Here is a 22745-nt window from a genome sequence, read left to right on the forward strand (position 1 = left end):
GCTGTTGCCGGATAGCTAAGCGATGTCTTGCGTAGACGGTGTTCACCGGCCGCAGGTACTGTCGTTTGAGGGCGTCCAGTGCCCCTTCGTAGGTCGGCAGGTCCCGGATAAAGGAGTAAACTTTGGAGGAGACCCTCGAGAGTAGGATTCTGTGCATAATGGCGGGTTCAGTCGCACGAAGCTCCGCCAAGTACGATTGGAAGCATGCAAGCCAGTGTTCAAAAGCGAGAGCCGCGTCAGGGTCTTGAGGGTCCAAATCCAACCGGTCCGGACGCAAAACGGGTTCCATGTTTTAAAACTTCCAGTCAATAAAATTGATGCACCATCAATAACTCACACTGAGACGTAGGCGAGATATCGGCTTTTATTGACTGGAAGAAGGAACCAGGAGTGAGTGTCTATCATACAAGGTCCTGGAGACTGAGGCCGATCTTCAGGCCGCAGGTCTCCTTTATACAGGGGCCTGTGGGAGGAGCCACAGGAGCAGTCAGCAGGGGCGTGTCCCGACAGGCACATAGTTCACCACATCCACAACATAAATTCACCAAGTAAATTATTGAAAACCACTTAATATTAATTAATGTAAAGAAAGGATTTCTTTTATCTGCCTTTAACTTTGCAATCCAGGTCAGTACTTAAGTGAAATGGATGGGGCTGCATTACATGACTAATAACGTAAACCACAGGGGCCAGATTTAAAATATCATCTTGCCGCTGGATGCAATGCTCAGCCCAGCTGTGGGCTTAGTGGTTGGAGGAAGCAGCAGATCAGACCTCTAGCACGTTGTTGGGTTCTGTATTGTTGAGAAGAGATGCAGAAGCCTGGAATGCCAGGAGGACTGGCCTTGCAGTGGTTTAAAAGAGAAGTCCTACATCACAGTCATTGTTATTTACATACACTCCAATGGTGTGAATGCATATTTAGAACCAGAAAGAACATGTTGCTTCTGATGTTCTGATATTTAGAACCAGGAAAAATGATGCTTGAGTGAAAATTATAATAGGATTACTAGAAGCGTGCAACAGTTCCGACAGTTTTAGGCTAATAATCTTGTACCATTGCTCAGAAGCTCTGGATTGGAATATGTCCGCTTCAGCCCATGCTTCCTGTTTGTTCTCTGTGTGATCAGCCCAGTGGCTTTGCTCTTATCTCCACAGATGCTTTTTAACAAGTTGAGTATTTATTTGTATTTTCATTTTAGCCTTGACAATTCGACATCCTGAACCTGCAAAATAATCTAAAATTCTCTGACTATTTCAGAAGTGCTAATTTATATGTAATAATTGATGACATTTTAGTAAATATTTTCCAGGGTTTTGCAGATGTAAACATAACATTCAGTGGCTCTGCCATGTAACTGAATCATTTGTTTATAAGTATCACGAAGGACTATAACGCTAGGATGCAAGTATTGATTTACTCAGCATTTAGCCATATTGATTATAATCTTAACCAACCTTTTCAAACTGAAGTCAAAGGATTATTACACAAAAATATTTGGATACTTGCGCAGCATTAACACACTTTTTGTGATGTGAATGCTGTCACACATCGCTGTCGGAGGAAGGTTTATATGTTTTTTTCAGGTTTATTTCTGTTTTCATTGAGCTATTGAAAGAGAACTGGAATAAGGAGATCCAATACCAACAGATGAGATGCTGCAAATGCAGAGTAACAAATCCAGAATGCTGGAGGAACTCAACAGTCCAGGCAGCATCTATGGAGAAGAATAAACAGTCAGTGTTTCAGGCTGAGACCCTTTATTAATCCTGATATAGGGTTTTGGCCCAAAATGTTGGCTGCCTTTTGAGCTCCATTAGGCTGCCACATCTGCTGAGATCCAATACAAGCCAGCCAAGCCAAGATTATGAGCATTAAGTTTGCTAGCTTTTAGAGAACACACAATTGCATCCTTAATGGAATGAGGTGAATGAATGCATATCTGCTTCATTATGTTATATAGGATTACTGCGAACGGTCCTAGCCCTTGCTTACACCTACCTTGTTCAGTTCCCTGTGCAAAGAAAATCAGGTGTTGACATACCAGGCTTTCTCTTAAAAATCCAGCCACAAGCTGCAGAAGGTGAACATTTGAACTTGCTTCATGTTGTGAAAGACAAATTTTCAGAAATTCATAATTACTTTTATTAACTTTTTGCAATTATTTATTATATACAATGACAAATTATGTACGGCAAGATAACAAAATCTATCTTTCCTTCACATCAAAACATTTAACCTCTCAGGTTTCTTGTTGACATGCTTGATATTCAGTGTCAGCTAAAAACAAAGGATTTACTAGTATTCAATAATGTAAATTGCGAAGTGCCATATGTGTGCTAAACCAACCTGCTGAGCTAAAGCATTTGTGTAATCCCTTTTCCTGTTTCCAGCCAGCTGATCAATTGTAGATAGACATTACATCGTGTTTTACTACTGAATTTAATCTACAAGTATAAAACGGGGCAACATTTGACATTCATTATTGCATTAAGTCTCAATAGTACACCTGACAGCTGAGCATGTGTTTCTGAATCACACTGATGCTTTGAACCCACTGTCATTGCCAAAAGATTTTTTTTAGTGCATATTGTGTTGTTTGGACTAATCAGGTTGAAGTAGCATTAGTCAGTCTTCTCATCTTTTAATTACAGACAGTTTATTGTCTCTGCTGACCCAGATTCTGCACCAGCATGGCAGGCTTAGCAATCTCTGTTAATTTAATTTGTCATTTCATTCAATCAGACAGACTGTGAGCATGATGAAAAAAAATTAAAAAAAAAATAACTTGCTGTTCATCCTTAATTGATGCCCCTATCAGCCTTTGTCCTTGCCAGGACTGGCAATTATTTGCCAGTCATTCAAGCAGAATGTAACCAAATGTATTTTCTCCTGTGGAAACATAATTTAGAAACCTGATTCTGCTTTCAGAAATAAATTGGAGCAGGTCTATAATTATGGCTTTGGAAGTTTATTTTCTCTTCACCCATGGGTGAAGATTTGAGGGTTGTGAGGTGGATGGGGGGAGTTTTAAACTAATCCCCAAATGTCGGGCTTTCTAGTGCTTCTGGGTCAAAGGTTATTTTGAGCTGGTAGAGCTCCTGCAGCTTGTTGGCTCCGATAATGACTGTTTGTCCAAGGCAGACCTTGTATTTCAGGTGAGGGCTTCTCTGCAGATTCCTTGCACTAATGAAGCCACCTGTTTTATCAAATGGCATGAGGCCCTGTTTCTATCCTTATCCCGGTACTGTTGTGCTAATGTTGTCACAGAGCTGGTTGATTCTCCAGGGGAAACTGTAATTAATGGGCACCATTCCCAACTGATTAACTGTAGTTCCCCTACTAATTACATTCCCACAAAGCAGAAATCTTAAACTTGCTTTTTATTTCATTCTGCCTGCTTTCTCCTGCATTATTCAATGGAAGATGATAGTTCTATTATTTATTTAACTAAACTTTCTGGAGTTACCATCTGTCTTTTTTTGTGAGGGTGCTGGCTGGAGACTTTAAAATGGAATAAAGCAAACAACTAAAGTTTGCTGCACATAAAATGCTGGAGGATCTCCGCAGGCCAGGCAGTATCTATGGAAAAGAGTACAATCGATGTTTTGGACCGAGACCCTTCATCGGGACAATCTTGGCCAGAAGCATCAACTACACTCTTTTTCCCATGGATGCTGCCTAGTCTGCTGAGTTCATCCAGCATTTTGTGTGTGTTGCTTGGATTTCCAGCAACGGCAGATTTTTCTCTTGTTTGCAATTCAACTTAAGTCTGCTTTGAAGTTGGAAGCTGACTTTCTCCCTTAACCTTATTAGTGTTTCATATGCTTTCCGCTCTTCACGTCTTAAGAAAAAATGAATTTTTAACTCAAAAAACGCAAAGCAAGGATTCTATCTTCCAGCTAGGTAACCACACTTCTAAATGTGGCAAAATTACCAGAAATGATTAAGGATGAAGATGCAGACAATCTGGAAATTAACTTTTGGAGCCAGGAACCTGCTATATCCACATTGACCAATACCCATATTGGGGATAAAAAGAACTGGCGATGGGATGGGTAGTAGAATCACTAACTGTTAAGATTACTGCACTCTCGTGCATTTAAAAGGCACACCAATAGCAGATGGGTACAGGTGGATAAGCTAAAGCAGAGCAAGTTGTACAACGAGGAAACAGTGGCATTTGAATAGCACCCTGGAAGCATCTCGACTTTTCAACAACTGTGAGAAGTTTTAAGTTTCACACAACAGGAAAGAATTTGAAGGAATAGGGTCCAGTATAAATTCATTTTCTGCGTTTTGAACTTGTAGGAAGAGAACAGGAGCAAGGCTCCAAACTTCCTAGCCAAGAATTCCTTCGAGGCTATATAGATTATAACAGTCAAAAGCTTTTGCTGGACAGGTGCTTTGCACAGAAGGAAATCTATCTCAAACATGAGGAAATTGGCAGATGCTGGAAATTCAAGCAACACACACAAAATGCTGGTGGAACGCAGCAGGCCAGGCAGCAGCCGTAGGAAGAAGTACAGTCGAAGTTTCCTGACGAAGGGTCCCAGCCCGAAACGTCAACTGTGCTTCTTCCTATAGATGGTGCCAGGAAATCTATCTCTGTTATTTTCTCTCTAGCACTTCAGTAAGTCAAATGGGTGTGTGAGAAGACATTTTGTGAATGGGGTAGGGGTGGAGAACACCTCAGTCAGCAAAGGCCTTTCTTTGTTCCTTCTCATTTCAGTTTTGTACTTTCTGTATTCTCCATTTCTGGCATGACTGGTTTTATTGGCTGGTGAGCTGTTCAGTCAGCACATCATGGAATATCCCTTGTGGTAATGATAGGCCATTCGAATCTGGATTTGCATGCATTTGTGAGGTACAGTTTGGATTAGGCAGCATCTCAACCAACCCATGTCGAACACGAGGAAATAGGTTATGGGAGTTGTAAAAGCAACAAACATAACTGCTTGGACTTCAGTCCATTAAACTGCAGGTGCATTTTCTCTTCTTTCAGTACCTCCTCCTGTGGTTTAGTAACTATATTTTTCTAGTCTAGCAGCTTCAAGTCATACAGAACTTTCAACCACAAAAAGTGCTGTGGCACTTTCCAGGACTAGTAGTAGACACTGAGTCACAAATGGAGGCACAAGTAAATAGGTAAAATATCTACACGTGACAGAAACCCAAGTTTGTGGTGTTGTCACTGCACTTCTTTATGAGAATAACAAGCCAACTCTTCATAACAATCAAAATGGTGAAGGATTTCCCCCAACTGCACACTCTAACATTATTTTAATTAACTCGGGTCTCTTGTGACAGTCCAGACCTCAGCTGCTCATTTCTTGTCAGGCCCAGCACGCGGATGGACAAACACCCACATTTTGTCGTGAATCTGGTCTACTTCGATCAATGGAGCTGGAGGATATTTTTGTTATGACACCATTGGTTATCTTAACCGATTTGAATTACAAGCTCTTGGGCCTGAAGTGTCAGATTTGTAGTAATGTTTCAGTGTCATCATGAGGTCATTCTGTGCTCCTGAAGAAGCTTCACTTGGCTCCAGAATCAGAATCTGAATCAGGTTTATTGTCTTGTATGACATGAAGTCTGACGCACAGTACAGTGAAAAGACATGCAGTATAATTGCTATGAGTTACAAAAAAAGCAGTGGAAGAAAGGAATAATGAGGTAGCATACATGCGTTCATGGACCATTCAGAAACCTGGTGGTGGTGGAGAAGATGTTCCTGATAGTTGAACAAAAGAAAATCTGCAGATGCTGGAATTCCAAGCAACGCAAACACAAAATGCTGGAGGAACTCAGCAGGCCAGGCAGCATCTATGAAAAGAGTACAGTTGACGTTTAGGGCCGAAACCCTTCGGCAGGGCACGGTCAACTTTTTTTGGCGGGCAAAGCCCTTTGGCAGAACTGTACTCTTTTTATAGATGCTGCCTAAATAATTCATTTCAACGTCAAGCCAAATTTTATTATCCATCTGTAACCACCTTTGAGGGAGTGCGCTGCCTTCTTGAAATGCTGCTGTTCTTCTGATGAAGGTACTCCCATTCTACTTTTGTGTTTGGAATTCCAGGACTGGTGAAGGAATGCCAAGATATTTCCAAGTCTGCATGTTGCACGAATGATAAGCAATTGGTGTGGTGGTATTCCCATGTGCTGACTTGTCATGTTCCTTTTGCTGATATGTTCACTTAGAAAATTAAGTGTGACTGGCTTTATGTAAAGCACGTAGCTACCTTCTGAATAAAGTGAAGTTATATTGAAAGCAAGTTTGTTTTTCTTGAGGCTGCTATTTAATCCCCGATTCTTCCCTAGTTTATCTTCAACCACACGTTTAAATAAATTTGTCTCACAAAATATAACCTGAACCTTTTTATTATTATTCTTGCTGTTATTATCCCCTTGTTCCAGCAAACCAAAAAACTGCCCAATATTGTTTAATTTTTAAAGCTGCTTACCATGCACGAGTGTGAGTGTATGTTTGTTTTGGACCTATTCAGCATGAAGACGCCATTGCATCTTGGCATAGTCATGAAAATTTTATGTACCACCCATTGGAAAGAACAAACAAAAGTTTTCACTGTTCTATTGCTTTAAAAGCTAGTCTTTAAAAGCTGTTGTGAACATTGGGTGGCCATCAAGAACCATGCTCATGTTAATGTGTACCTTGCATTGAATGTACTGGTGCATTATTTAATTGGATTCAGGTCTAGAGTAGTTAGATCTTCGTAATCCATTAAGATAATAGTCTCAGAGTTTAGGCATTTCTACACATTTCACGTGGCCTCGCTTTCATGGAAACAGGCTCGTTGGTCTAGGGGTATGGTTTTCATGTTGGGGATAAGATTCTATGTTGTATTGCCAATCATGTGAATTTGATATCACTTAAAGTCAAACTTTCTCCTGTGGTCTTTTCATCATCAACTGAAAAGTTCTTTGGTTAAATTCATCTGAAGTTAAAGAGAATGAAGTAATTCTGAATTACCCAGTAAATGTTACAACCTGATTTAAAATAGCACAAAAGCTGAGATATTTTATTTAAAAAATACTTCTGCTATTTATATTTCATTATATTCTGGAAATCTAGAATTGTACATTACAGGATAAATGGCTGTAACTATTTCTAAAAAATGTATTGAAACAAAATGAATTTACACAGCAACCATTTCTAATTGTCAGTGTTTTGACAAACTCAGAAATTCCGTACTCTGTAAATCATATTTAAGAGCAAAGTAGTGCTTTCCCAAGTGAGTAAGAACAATGGGCAACCTCTAGCTCCATGAATGCTTCAAAGTCAAGTGGGAATGAATGCAACAACTGTAATCCTTATGGCTTTTCCTTTCTATTCCAGTTTGCAGGGAACAATAACTACATGAATATGGCAGATCCAAGCCATGCGTTCTTGACCACCAATGAGGCAAGTATAATAATTGTCCTGTATCTATCAGAAATAGAAATGTACATTATCTTATACTATAGTACATTCATCATCAAGACCACGATGTTTGATTGTGCAACACCTCTTTTACACATATCTTGTGGACACTCATTCCATCCAGGGCCCCATTCCATGCAGTGGTCTCCCTAAGAGGTGCGCGTGTGCATGTGCACACATCTTTTGCCACTAGCGCTCAAAGAAATTTAAACTGCACACTAAAGTTTGTCTCCCTCCACCTTGCTGGTGAATTTGTATGTGGGAAGAAGTGGAGTGTTATCTGGAAACTTGGTACCCAAAAGTAATGCTGTGAAGCTATCTCCTTGTGTAAATAAACCTTCCAACTTATTAATAGATTAGTTATTGATGTGCTAAGTGATTGTCTCCATCTGGTCTGCAAGCTTCCTTGAAGTAAACAATATAGCCAGTGTTGACTATTTTGAAACAAGCTAAATTAAATAATCCATTGTCTTCTACTGTGCCTCTTGAGTAGCAATTAACAAGTTAAACTGACTCAACCTCCTGCTTTCTGTAGGCAAAGTATCTGTTTGCAAGGTTCCTTTCCAACTTCAAACTAATTATTGCTTTTCATTTCCATTTAGAACTGAAGGCTGACTCACGTTTATGACAGAGGCTAAACAAAGAATATAGTTGGAAGTTTAACTTACAACTGTTTGAACTTCACAAACGGCAGCTGCTCTGTTTAGAAAGCAGAGCTTGGCAAATAGAAGAGGCTGCCTAGCCCAGGAAGTGAATATTTATCACAACCCCTGCATGAGCTGTAGATGCTCTAGTAGTTTTTGAAACCTTAACCAAACAAGCTTGCAGTTTTTATGTGGGGGGGGGGGGGGGGAGGAGTTATTTTCAATTTACCTGAACGTGAGCTGGGGGAAGCAGGAGTGAACTGTCTGATACCCTATGCCATCCCATCTTAGCTTCTGTGTGCATCCACTGCTGCCTCCCTCCCAGGCTCCTCATCCGCACCAAGCTTTCACCCTCCTTGCAAGTGGCACTGTGTGTGATTACTGCCTCCTGCATGTAGCTCCCATTCATGTGCTTGATCATTAATTTCCATGCACTGCCAAAATATCACCGAGAAGAAGACAACATGAATAGACAATGAGCTGTTCGAACATTCTATCCAGAATGTGGTGCACTTTTTTCACATTCATAACTATGTGTTTAAATACTGTTGCACAGCATTACAATTGAAATCAACATACAAAATTAACATTAAGAAATGGGTGGGGGGGGGGTTGATGAATGGCACAGTGCATCGTAAGAAAAACTAAAATATGCATTGCATTTTAAGTGACATGACATTGAGTACTACACAGTTCATGTTTAGAGAATCATTCTGACTTTACTGTCCAAATAATTGCCATGGTATTGGACGTGATTGTATTTGCATTTTAGGTATTTGAAGAGCTTTGTGGGATATAAAGTGTTCATTAGCAGTGTTAAGTACCATTTTGGTAAGCACACCGGTGTTCATGGTAAACCCCAGGGATTATACAGAGTGAGCAGATCTTGATATTGATATGGTCTGTTGATCTCGTCCTACCGTCTTGGAGCTGTAGGTTCTTATTAATCATTGCTTCTAGAACAGGACAAAAGAAGGCGGTGTGAGGTTGCATTTCCCTTCTCACCTTAACTCATTCCAGTAGTACTATTTAAACAGTTCAACAGCTACTGACTACTAGAATCTGCTTGATCTCCCCTGGTTGTCTGTGTGATTCAGCAAGTGTCTTCCCCTTGTCTCTTCATGTTTTGAGAGTCTTCAATGGAAAAGGAAATCAGGTATTCGAAGCAAAGGGTAATAATGGACATTTATTTAATGCTGATCAGACCCTGGCATAAAGCAGTTTCTCTCTGTCATAGGTAACTTGCTAATCAATCCTCACACATTCCTTCCCTGCGCCAGTACTTAAAGGCCACACAGGAGGAGAAGGACAGGGTTGGCTTTAGGCAGGAGGCTACATGCACCTCACTGAATGTTGGTAATGAACAAAAGAGCAGATGTCAGTATTTCCTTATCTTCCACCTGTTGTATCCGCAATCACAGGATAAGAGTGTATTATCTGTAGTTCTGACAGTGAATATTTATGCACCTGCCTCTTTCCAGATTTACCTCACACTTTGCATGCAGTGTTACACAGCAGAAGTCGCCAATACTCTCAGTTCAAAGAGATCTAGCTACATTGTGGTAGAAGACAGAGATTACATGGACTTTTGTCTGGCTTTCAACAAGATCACGCATGATGGGCTGGTCCAGAAGGTTAAGCCACAGAGGATCCAGGTCATGTTGGACAAAACCAGATCTAAAATTGTCGATAATAGGAGGCAGGATAATAAGTTTCTTTTTAATGATGAGAAATCTGTAAGAAATAATATACCACAGTGTTGGGAACTTTGTTGTTTGTATAGAAATGATCTAGGTGAGAAATCATTTAAATATATTGAAAACAACAGAGCAGTGGCAGATGGAACTTAATCCAGATATTTACTGAGGTAAGTAAGTCAAATTCTAATCCACAACTCTCTGAAAATGGAGATGCAAGTAGATAGTGTAGAGAAGGATGTATTTTGTATGCTTGCCTTCACAAGTTGAGGCATTGAGTATGAGAATTTGGATATCATGTTCAGCTGTGTGAAATATTGATTAGATCTCACTTGGGATATTGTGACAGTTCTGGTCTCTACATTACAGGAAAAGTCCGATGGCATTAGGAAGAGTGCAGGAGAAATTCCCAGAAATGTAACTTGAAGTTATGCGGAGAAATTGGATAGCTGTGTTTGTTCTCACTGGAATGCAGATAAGGTGTCCTTAGGGGTTTACAAAGTTACGAAGAAAATTAATAGGAACTATGGAGTATTTCTTCCAGGACAGGAAAATCTAGAACTAGAGAGCATGGGTTTCAGCTGAGAGAGGGGAAATTTGAAGATCTGAGGTGTATGTTTCTCACACACATGTAGTGGTTTGTTGGAATGAGCTGCAAAAAGAGATGGTAGAGGCAGATGCTGTTATAGCGTTTCAAAGGCATTTGGGCAAGTAGACAGTCAGATAGAAAGGCATAAGGTGATTTGAGCCTAATGCAAGCAAATGGGAATAGCATAGATCTGCAGCACAGCTGGCATGGATGAGGTGAGCTGAAAAGGCCTATTTAAGTACTTAAATCCTTTAAGTACTTGATTTTGATTCCAAGGACTGGCTGATTTGGTACACGTTGCCATCTTCCAGAGGCATCAGTCACTCAACCACCACAATTCTAGCAAAGGAGTAGGCAATCTGATCTTGTGGTTCTGCAGGCAGGCAGCTGTTGAGTCTTTTGGTTTCATTTTGCCAGGATTTGCTGCTTTCCATAAAGATCTCTGAATATAAATATTCTGCGGATTTTCCAAATCTATTCAGGTTGAGCATAGACCACCACTTGGGCTCTGACATCACCAACAAAAGTGTTCCTGGCTGCTGTTCATTTTTCCATTGCCGAATGTTTGTTTAAGACTCCACATCTTCTCCTTTCTGATCTTCTGTAGCCAGTTTTATTTAGCGCTGCTTTGACCTGGAGTGAGCTGCCTCTTGAAGCGGCAGAATGCTTTCCTGAATTTCCATTCTGTAGCAAGGCAGACGTAGTTGCACATCTCTGCAGCAGCCAGACCAGCTCCCAAGGCTCTGGTGATTTGAGGTAAAGTTCAAGGGCATTAGCAGAAGTCCCACTCAATGTCACTTCAGTACCTTTGACTGGGTCTACAGAATACCCAGTTCTTTTCCTTGGGTTCAGGTAGGATCAGTTTTTGTAACTGGTGGATTGTAGTAATTGAAGCTTGATATCATTATATTTATTGGGAAATTAATTGTTCTTCACAGAACAACATTGCCAGTGGGTTCAGGTTTTATGTGTACTCCACTGGGTAATAATTTGAACTTGAGAAATATAACAAAACATCATTACTACAAATTACTTTTAATTATAACACTGTAATAGGAACACTAGTCATAATCTACAATCTACAAATTAAATGTGTGTACCTTCAGACATCATTGAATTAAGCAGTTGTGGGATTTGCTAGTGGTTCATTGAGTTTCAGAGTCGCTGAGCCTTGTAGCACCGTACTGATTTCAGCCAGCAAGGATCAAAGTTGGAGAACTACAGGTGGCCTTGTTGTGCTGAGGTCTGGCTGGAAAAGATCATTCCACCTCTGGTTCACCGTCTAACAACCCTGCCTGAATGTGCACATGTACGGCGGCTTGGGAAAGCACTGACACAACCTTTTGAAGTTGACTGCAGTCAAAGTGGAAGGAGTCACTGTCGAGTGTGATTTTTAGAATGCTCGTGTTGACTGAGGGAAAAAAAATGCTGGACTTTTTGTTGGAATTTGGCACCAGTTAAGAGTTGAGAACTTTCACGGAAAAAGAGAAAGGCACCGGATGGGAAGGAGGATTCGTAGAAATGTTAACAAACAACTGTTGCCACGTTGAATTTTGCTAAAGAACACTAATACTATGGTTTTAATAGGGGGGAGGTGTGAAGGCTCAGGATCCTTGGTTTTGTCTCCAAATTAGAAAATTGATCTAATAGTAATCAAACCTGTGATTAACTGTAGGATTTAGCAGCGGTGATTAGTGCAGTTTGAATTGTGAAGGAACAGTAGTTGTGGCTTGGAGCCAGAGGTGCCCATACCATATATCAGCATTGTGAACAAACTGCATTGTTGATCATCATTCATGTTAGTACACCTTTGTCAAAACTCCTCTTTAACCAGCTCTTCTCATGTTCAGCTTCTCAACTATGTTAATTTATGGAATGGGATATTATGGGAGGAAAGCTTTGTTATGCAGCATGTATTTTTGGGATGCTGAAATTGTTAGAATAACTCTTGACATGGCTCTTGGTGTATCTGTACACTATTAGCGGTGCATATGAAGTTGGAAGTCAGTTTTGAGAGTGGTGTTGCAAAACAGCTGAAATTTTAGAGAGCTGTCAAGTTGTACAAGAACCAGAGTGTAATGTATGATAGCAACTTTCTGGGCCTGTTAAGTGGCAACTGGAGTTTCGGCTGTGTGGCATCTAATACTACAGTGCTAGTTGCTTGCCCAGCCAGCAACAAGTGTGCTTGTGGAGTTGCTAGTCCTAAGCAAGATGTATGTGGACGTCTCCACCATCATAATATGGGAGAACTTTATGTTACATTTAAAAGTGATTGAATTCAATTGAAATCTGGGTTGTAGTTGTAAATAAATGGCATGAGGTGAGAATTTTCCCAAATACATGATGTGTGATGGTGAACCATAAAAAGTTACCATAGCTTACAGATAATATATATCCCCTTTAGGGCAAAAAAAACAGACATTAAAAAACATGGTCCAGATATGCCTATCAAGGCAAGATAAAGAAAGTATTAAAATAAGCAAAAAAAAAGGCTTGCAACATTATCAAGTAAAGCTGTAATTCTAACTGAGAAATATCAGAATTCAACAAAGAAACCAAGAAATTTAAAAAGTCAGAGAAAGCAAAATATATGAATGCGTGAGTGATGACCAGCCTTGGTTTAAAATCCCATTTTGTAGAAGCTGTGAGACTTGGAGTGCTCAGTATGTGGGAGATGAGCCAATGTAGGTAGGGGTCCTTATTAACAGAGGTTGTTAAGGTGAGCAGTTGGTGAAGATAGTATCACTGACACTGAGCACATTGAACATTTTGTTTCACTCAATCCAGATCCATGGGTCTGGGTTCTTGCCATTTCTCACCATGATTGCATCTTCTACTTAAGGACCCAGCAATTTTCCTCACAATCTTGTGGGCTGTGAGGAAATTTCTTCTTCTTCAGCTCTCAGCACGTGTAGTATATTCAAATGACACTAACATCCTCACTGATCTTGCCCTCTAACAGATTAACTCTATGATTTGAGAAATATAAAAAAACATCATTTTGTAAATGGTAATCTTCACCTCTTTGCTTCCTCCATCAAACCTTGAGTGCAGCACGGAAAAATCATGTCTGATGTCTCCCATCTAATACTACTCTTCAGTATCTTTTAAGTCAGCAGAAGTTCCTGGTTCTGTAGTTCATATAATTTTCTGTAGGTATTTTAAATCTACAAACCCCTTCCTTGTATTGGAAGACTATATTTCAATTAGCAAATTTTAAGGTTCACACATGAAGTAACAGAAATGGTAGTGCATTTCAGCTTATCATTTAAATGTCAGCTAAGAAACACCTGATGTCTCCTGCTGTCCACTGTTAATCACTGAAATGACAAATGCTTGATTAAAGTAATCAACAAATGATTATTTATTGATGTTTATGTCACAATACTTGCAGTAAATTAAAGATTGCAAAGTGCCACTAATTTATGTTTCCAAAGTTTTAATTCAATTCTTAATACTGAAGAAAATGCGTATTGTTTTAAAATAGTCAAGAAAGCATAGTTGCTTTCTCATGCAGTTAAGCAATTACTACTTACAATTTCAAGGCAAGTTTAATGGTGCCACTTCTCAGTTGAATGTGTTTTCATTGTATGGAACAAGTCATATATAAGGTCACAATGAGCAGGGTGTAAATCTTTCAACTGACATCTTGTAGTTAGTATATGCTGTGTCAATACATTGCTCAGTTAATGAGGACTAGAAGTTAGATTTTGCCTTTTGAACCAATATTTGTCCTTGAATTGTAGACAAAAATAAACTAAATGCAATGAACTTGACCCACTTTTTTTAAAATTAAAATTTACAGAGGGAAATAGCCATTTAGAAGTCAACAAGTCTAGAGTCATAAAGCACTGTCACAGAGGCAGACTCTGCAGCCCATCTAGTCTGTTATTCTGCCTAGTTCCATTGACAGAAACCTGGATCATAGCCCTCCATAGCCTTCCCATCCATGTACTTATCCAAACTGGCCTTACCCAACCTCAGTGGGGAAGAAAAAGCCTGATGCACTTACCCCATCTATACCACTCATGATTTGTATACTTCTATCAAATCTCCCCTTATTCTTCTATGATTCAAGGAATAAAGTTTTAACTTATTCAACCTTTCCCAATAACATCCTTGCAAATTTGCTCTGTGCTCTTTCAGTCTTAATAATATCATTCATGTAGATTGGTGACCGGAACTGCACACAATACTCCAAATTGGTTGGAGTATCCTGGTTAGACAACTTAATTTGGCTCCTGTTCATTGCTGATAGAGATTGATCTGGACAGCACAGAGTTCAGTAAAAATTGTTGCAGTTTTCTTTTGGTTCTAATCTACATGCAAAATATCGTGGATTGGCTGTTCCTGATTTTCAGTGCTAATCATGGTTGGTTTCTGAAAGTTGTGTATTTAGCTGTAGGCAGTCTCGATAGCTATATTCCCACTGATGAATCATGAGTACCTTACAGAGAGAAGAAGGCTTATAAGAGAAGTTACATCATTTCCAGGAACTTAGAGCCTATTTCTTCATCTGTCCTCAAACCTTGTGTTGTTCTAATATGCTTTTTTTTCAATCGATGCAATTTCTTGTGTGTGATATTCTGTCCTAGAGGACAAGCTATTGGTAAGCTAGGTCTCTTCTGAATGTGCTGCATGTACTGTGAGTTGGAGGAAAAGAAAGACAGTTTGAGGCTGTGTAGTTCAAACGAGGTTTGCTTAATACAACGGAGTAAAGGGTGTAAGTTGTGGCTGGTGTCTGCGCAGTTGTAAGAAGCAGATGATATTGATGTAGAGGCAGCAAAGGAAGAGGCTCTTGAGGAGGAGGAGGAAGATGTTGCAGTGTTTTCTTGCTATATGTGTGCAGGTATATTCTCGTGTTTGCATGGTGCAATATCAATCAGTCGTCTTCTGAAACAGCAAGTCAGTAGGATAAACTCCAGAGGCATGATGATGTGACACAGTGGTGTGTTTAAGCATGACAAACTGGGTTTGATTTTTTTTTTGAATTTTGGAATTGACTATAGAATAAGAAACTAAATTCTACATCAAACTTATGTGGGGTAGTTAATGATTGTGATAGTTGGTGATAGTTCTCATATATTGTGGATTATTTTTTGTCAGTTTATCAATAGTATGTTGGCAAGGCTGTAGATTGGCTTATTTAGCTCTGTGATGCCATCATAGAGTACCTGAAACCTCTGATTTGTAAATTGGAATCCAGACCATTGCCATTACATTATGACTTTGCCATGGGATACAGGCACTATTTTGTGTTTTAGACTATGCAGAATGCAATTAGTGTTCCTATTAAATGTGTGGACACAATTTGGAATTAAGTTATAAAATTGGCCTTGTTTATTCTCACAGTACAATGAACCAATTAGAGGATGGATTTGTAGTAATATATCTAAAGATGAGCAAAAATTGCGATATTCATATTCTTCTGTTACAGATCCCAAAGCAATAATGAAGGTCATACGGTGTCTGATAATCTAATGCTCCCTTACTCATTGTTTCCAATTATAAAAACTCTATAATTAGTATTTATTTTATTATTAGATGAAGGGTATATGTTGGGAAACCTGATATGGTAGTAAAAATTTTGCTGGCAGCAAGTGTTGATAATTTTTAAGAACTCCTGGGCAAATGTGGATATCCTGAAGATTCAGCAGTAGATTCACCATGTTTTGTAGCAGTGGAGCAGGAACCTGCTGAGACTTCCCAGCATTTACTCAGGAGAACCAATTCACAGATCCTGTGCTAAGTTAGATTTTGCACAGGATCAAAGTTCCCATCCATTTGGATAGGGATGTAACTAAGGCCGCTGAGAGGAATGCAAAAGAAGTGTGTTTTTCACATGAAATTTTATTTTGCTTAATAACCTTGAGGCAGGTGTTTTACCAGTTGTCAAAGTCTCGCAGAGGAGTTTTGTGGGTGGTATTTTAACTGGCCCATTATGTCACCCAGTTGTCACACTATATGACTACTCAGCCCTTACCTTGCCATCAGATTCCAACACGATCTTGGTATGTCGGATTGAAAGTCAATTTCCTGAGTTGGATCAGAAACAGAACACTGGAAGAACTCTGCAAGTCAAGCAGCATCTGCAGAGACAAAAGGTGCAAGTCGACGTTGCAGGTCCAGGCCTTGCAATAGGACTAAGAGGGAATACGAAATATTGGCAGAATATGTGAACTGAGAAGGAATATGCCTGAACATGCGGCGGGGTTGGGGGGATGAAAAGGTTGGTTGTGGGGTAGAGGACAGTTGCTAGTAAGAGGAACCAGGTGCGGAGGGGATGACAAGCGTATGAAAGCATTTGGGGCAAAAGGATGGGACAAAGACTGGTAGATGATAATTGGGGATGGAAGCAGATTGGAAGGGGAAGGGAATATGAGTGAACAAAAGAAAAAGAAAACTTGATGTAAGGATATTTGTGTGGGGGAGGTGAACACGGGTAGTGGGTTCCTTGAATTAAAAATAGATATTGAAAAATTGGCTTGCAAGTTGCTTGGCGATAGTCACCCTAGCTTTGTAAGGTGTAGATTGTGCTTCACGAGTCTGATTGACTTCTTTGGGGAAGTGACAAACCATATTGATGAAGGTGTATCAGTGGATATTTTGTAAATGGATTTTAGTAAGGCATTTGACAAATTTCCCCATGGTAGGTTAATTTAGGAAGTCAAGAAGTATAGTTTCTAGGGAAACTTGGCTGTGCAGATTCATTGTGTAGCTTGCCCACAGAAGGTAGAAAGTGACAGTAGAGTGGAATCTGCTTGTAGTTTGGTGACCAGTGTTGTTCTATAGGAATCTGTTCTCAGACCTCTGCTCTTTCTGTTCTAAAGAATTTAAATGAGGAAGTGGAAGGATGGGTTGATAAGTTTACAGATGACGTGAAGGTTGGTAGTGTAGTGGATAGTGTTAGAAGGTTGTCGTGGGTTACCAAAAGAACGTACATTGAATGCAGAGCTGGACTGAGAAGTGGCAATCCAGAGAAGTGTGAAGTGATTCACTTTGGAAGGTTGAACTTGATGGCAACTAAGAGGTTAATGGGGGGGTGATTTGTAGCAGTGTGGAGGAACAGAGATCTTGGGGGTCACTTCCATATATCCCTCAAAGATTGTAGTGTAAATTGATGTGTGGTTAAGAAGGTGTATGGTGTGTTGGCCTTCATTAGTTGGGCAATTGAGTTCAAGAACCACAAGGTAATGATGCAGCTTTCAAAAAGTCTGGGTGTTGGTGTTCTGGTTGCCTTATATTTAGAGAAGACATATCGGGATGCTTTTGAGAACTGGTTAAGCAAACCAGGGATTTTTTTCTTTGGAGAGAAGAAGGATGAGAAATAACTTGATAGAGGTGTAAAAGGTGGTAAGATGTACAGATAGCATGAGTAGTGAGACTTTTCTCCCCAGGACAAAAATGGCTAATGTGAGCAGAGTTTGGAGGAAGGTGTTGAGGGGATATTATAGGTAGATAGCTTGTGCTGAGAATGCTAGGTGTGTGGGACACTCTGCCAGGGGTGGTGGTAGAGACATAGATTAAGGCACTTAAGAGACCCTGAGATCAGCACGTGAAAGTAAAATGGAGGGCTATGTGAGAGGGAAAGATTAGATTGACTGTGGAGTATGTTAAACAGTTAATACAACATCAACAATAGTAATGGCCTGTACTGTGCTGTACTGTTCTCTGTACTGTAGCAGAACATGAGATGTTGTTCTTCTAATTTCTGTTAGATCTCCATCAGAGTAGATAGGGCAATGTGAGTGTGGGAAGGAGAGTTGAAAGGGCACGCAACTGGAAGCTCAAGATGGGTTTTGTGGATAGTGTCCAGATGCTCCACAAAACAGTCACCTAGTCTACAGCTGGTTTCACCAAAGTAGTGAAGGCAACAAAGGCAACATCACAAGCACCAATTGCTAGGTATGAAGAGAACATCTGCCTAACCTTGAAGGGCTATTTATTTCCATAGCTGGTGGTGAAAGTGGAGGTGAAGGGAGCTGTACTATACCTCCTTCTGTTGCAGGTAAAAGTATCAGGAGAACAGGGCTGGGTGAGTTGGTATAATTAGCCTCGAGTCCCAAAGAGTGGACATGCTGAAAACAGAAAGGGTGGAGGAAGAGAGAAGGGGGCATTTGTAACTGGCCCCACTCAGGAAAATGAAGGAATCATCTGTATAACCTTTCCTGGCACTTCCTTGTGGAACACATTGATTTCTCTGTCAGTACCTATGCTGGGCATAAAAAAGTGACTTTAAACTGTGTGAAGCTATTCTGAGGTTTTACTATGTATAGTACCATAATCACATAATGGCTTATATTTGCTTGGGTTTCATGTTTGCAGTTCATGGCATCATGCTGCCTTGTGATCTCTTTGTTCTCAACACAATTGATTGCTCGATACAGTCTGACCGAACATCTACTGAAGTGTTGCCACCTCATATCAGTACTACCACCAGCTTTATAAGCATGCCTTTTCACCAAGTTTCAAAATTAAGCTGCATATAATTTTGAATAAATGTTAATTGGTTGTGGTATTTTGCTTTAATCTGCACCAGCAGTCGGATGATTTATCTCTCTAACATTCTGTTCAGTCTCAAAATCTCTCCAGTCAATTGCAGTAAATAGATTCAATGACAGATTAATACTGATTACGGGGCCATTCTGGGTTCCAGATCTTAAACCAAATGTAATATTTCATTTGGGTACAGGCACATTTGTAATATGCTAATATTTCACAAAATAATGATTGTCATCCATGTATCAGCAAGACCCATCTGTGTTGTTTCAAAAAAAAAACATCAGAGCCTAATGTCTGAGGTACACGCTCTTGTCTCTACATTATTAATTTGGAGCAATTAAACTTTAATCACAAACAAATGTTTTCAAATGCAGACTTAAACAAGCCAAGCAGTTATTTTTATCTGAAGTGACACTAATAGAAGCTATGCTGTGCTGATATTTCTAGCCTGCTCACATTGACTCCATTATCATATTTTGGTTTAAGGGAAATAATGATAGCTGACTCCTGTGTGCTAACAGTTATCAGTGAATTTTTGACACTTTCCAGTGTTATTAATTTCATATTATCATTCACAATTTGAACAGTGATTATGTTTAGAAAGAGATAAATATTTTCATTAACTGTGAATTGCTCATAGTTTAGAAGTGCACAAATACAGTGAGCAGTAAATGTAGTTGTATTCTGAATATGGATTATATTTGAAGACAGTGAATATTTGCACTTAACATAGTGCCCACAAAAGTACAATGTCCCACATTTGAAGGAGCGCAATATTTTGATAAATGGATTGAACGCCATTAGAACCAGAACCAGGTTTAATATCACTGGCATGTATCATGAAATATGGGTTCTCCTCCAGTTTGCTTACCAACTTGACTTTGAACTACATAATTTGTTTTTTTTATTATCAGAAAGTCTAAATCCTGCAAAACTGGCAATATTTTGACAAGAAGCACTACAATAGATCAAGTAGATAGCTCACTTCCACTTTATCAAGGATGTTAAGGGAATGCTGGTTTTGCCAGAGATGATTTCATTCAAACAGAATGAATTTCAAAAAAAAGTCTAGTTACTCCTAAATTGAAAGATGTCCATTGCAAAGTCAACCTCTTTGCACGTTCCACTACTGCCCTCAGCTCCTTTAGTACCTGGTCTTGGTTGCTACTCAAATACTCATACGTGCCCAAGGCGCAACCAATCTTTTGATTATTCCAATGTCCCCTTACCCAGCTGATGTTGCTAACAATTATCTTGAAAATTCAACAAATTTCGTTTAAGCCAAAAGTCTACTGTTTAACCAGTCATTCAAACAGCATCTCTTGTCTTTGAAGACGTAAATTGACTTGTGTTCTTGCTTTATCAAAGAGCTGAAATTTATATCCTTCTGTTTAAATCTCTGTAGATTTACCTTCCCTGGACACTTCTTTAGTACTGGAACTTCCTACTTAACTCTCTGATTCCCTGCCTCTGCTCCCTTGTGAATCACCCCCCCCCCCCCACTTTTCAGAAGTTTAATCATTTAGACCCATTTATTCCTTCCAAAGTCGCACAATAACATCAACTCCAGTGCACATTGCTATGGTTTCATCGAATGGAATCGCACCATTGTTTGCTTTGGTGCCTCATGAATAGTGAGCAGCTTTCACTAGCAGTGAACTCGTGACCAGGCTTAGTAAGTGTATGACATGACAAAGGAGCTGTTACATTTGGTTGCATAAAGAACAGCTGCAACCGTATATCAGCATTGCTAATCACTGTAGGTAGAAGGTGAGTCACCAATCATCAGAGCATCTAAGTAAATTTCACAGGACCATTTTGTAAACTTTCAGAGTAAGGTCAGTGATGTACAGTATATTGAATTAATCTACACACGGCTCATGTAATTGTTGAGCTGATTTGGTAGCCATTGGAATGAAGTGCTTGCTTCGTACTTTTTCATTTAGAAGCTTTAACTACCCAAGATCTTGTGGGATTGTTTCGCTTATACTGAACTGAAAATAAGGAATCCTCCTGCATTTCGGTTGTCCAAGTAGTCAGTTGTTAGCAGATCAATGTTATCATTTGGTTGAAGTGAAATTCTGAATTGTGCGAAGTTTTGGTTCATTTTGATGGTGATCAGAAATTTTACTAATCATCATGCTTTAGAGTGGAAATGCAAACATGTAATTGAGGAAATATTTCATAATTCAGTTCTGATAGCTTATGTTTGTACTGTACGCTGATTGTCTGCAATCTGTTTTCTCTTCAGACATTCCACACTCCGAGCCTTGGGGATGAAGAATTTGAGATTCCCCCCATAACCCCACCACCAGAATCAGAGCCCACCTTGGGACTTACAGACATGGTGTCAGCTTTCCAAGGCCTTAATGATCCACTGTCCTCACAAGAGAATGAATTCACACCTCACTTTCCACCACAGAGCCTGGATCTACCTTCCATCACGATATCCAGGAGTATTATGGACCAAGATGGTGCAATGCTCAACAATGGCTTGACTGTGGTGGGTGGAACTTAAAACACAGTTGTATGGAATGTACGACATTCATATTTGAAGCAGGGATTAGGCATGTTTTATGTGGGGTTCAAAATAATGCCAAAGTCAAAAATTGTAATAATACATAACTAATTGTAGTCAATTAATTGATACTCAAATTAGACTTACTCAATACAGCTTTTGTTTAGTATTCAGTGTGGCTAATCCATTTAGTTTTTAATAATAACTTCCTGATTGTAGAACAATAAACTGTAGAAATAATTGTTCTGCTTTGTAGTGACTGAGAAAATTTACATTAATTGAGTTGGTCCATCCTTGGGACCAGTTGGTGGCTTGATGAGTTAAACTGAAGAGCCATAAAAAAGCAGGGAGGTCATAGGTTTGATGTTGATTCTTTCTTAACCTCAACCCTGTAATGATGAGAATGGTGGCACCAGCAAAAATACTCTAGATAAGGACAAAGGAGGAAGGTTCTCAAAGTTGAAGGTTGCCCAGCAACGCTGTTTATGATGTGCCACATGCTCGGGCTAAACTCTGATATGCTCCGCACTCACTATAAAAACCCATTCGTGAATGTTAGAGCTCCAACAATGATTTCAGGCCTTAATGAAAGGACAGCAAGGTGGAAACACAGAAGAATACTCACGATAATTCATGATTTCCTCATACCTTTGTGTAAGGTATTTTTTAAATCCAAGCAATCAGCATTAGATTCCTAACCATGAATTATTTTCTAAAAAATTGATTGATCTTTAAGTTCTTGAATATTAAATAATTATTTAAATGGCTACAAGAAATTTGCCTTAAGACGTATTAACTCACTACAGATAATTACTTACAATGACTTTACAGTTCTGAGCTGATAAAATGTGGGAATAAATTGAAACATAATATCTATGACTACTTAAGTAGGCCATGCAATACAATATTAATTTGAGCCTTAAGTAGTCACACAGTTACCATCAGAAACAACCAACATGGGTTCTTACCGTAGCATGATCACTTTTACTACTGCTGTAAAAAAAAACTGAACAAGATGGATTAAAATATTCAAGCTATTGCTCAGGAACTTAAACTGCAAATTTATTTTGAATGATTAAAGCCGACATGCAGTTTCAAATGGGATATGAATATATAGACTTCTACCTCCATTTCCTCAACGTTCAGCAACACTAAACTTAGTTCCATTGATATTAATCAAATGAATTTTGGAGGCAGAGAATGATGTGCTGACACATCTAGCATTACCGACTGGGATGAATTTCTAGACACCATTATTTTGCATTTCTGTTGGGAAGTGGGTTTGAAAATGAGTTTGTCTTTCTTGATGAGTTCAGCAGTATAACATTGTAACCTTCAAATGCTCTTTCA

The 22745-nt window shown here is 39.4% G+C and overlaps 1 protein-coding gene across 5 annotated transcripts in view; it reads left to right on the top strand.

The window, feature by feature from the left end:
- The window catches only part of tox3 (TOX high mobility group box family member 3), a 101413-nt gene that overhangs the window by 53905 nt on the left and 24763 nt on the right, over nt 1-22745 (top strand). For all 5 annotated transcript variants that reach the window (XM_059992859.1, XM_059992862.1, XM_059992863.1 and 2 more), the window contains exons 2-3: nt 7362-7427; nt 21129-21380. In XM_059992859.1, the coding sequence (XP_059848842.1) occupies nt 7362-7427; nt 21129-21380 (318 nt within the window). The remainder of the gene's footprint in view (nt 1-7361; nt 7428-21128; nt 21381-22745) is intronic.

The sequence above is a fragment of the Hypanus sabinus genome, chromosome 17 (genome assembly GCF_030144855.1).
Source record: "Hypanus sabinus isolate sHypSab1 chromosome 17, sHypSab1.hap1, whole genome shotgun sequence".
Classification (NCBI taxonomy): Eukaryota; Metazoa; Chordata; class Chondrichthyes; order Myliobatiformes; family Dasyatidae; genus Hypanus; species Hypanus sabinus.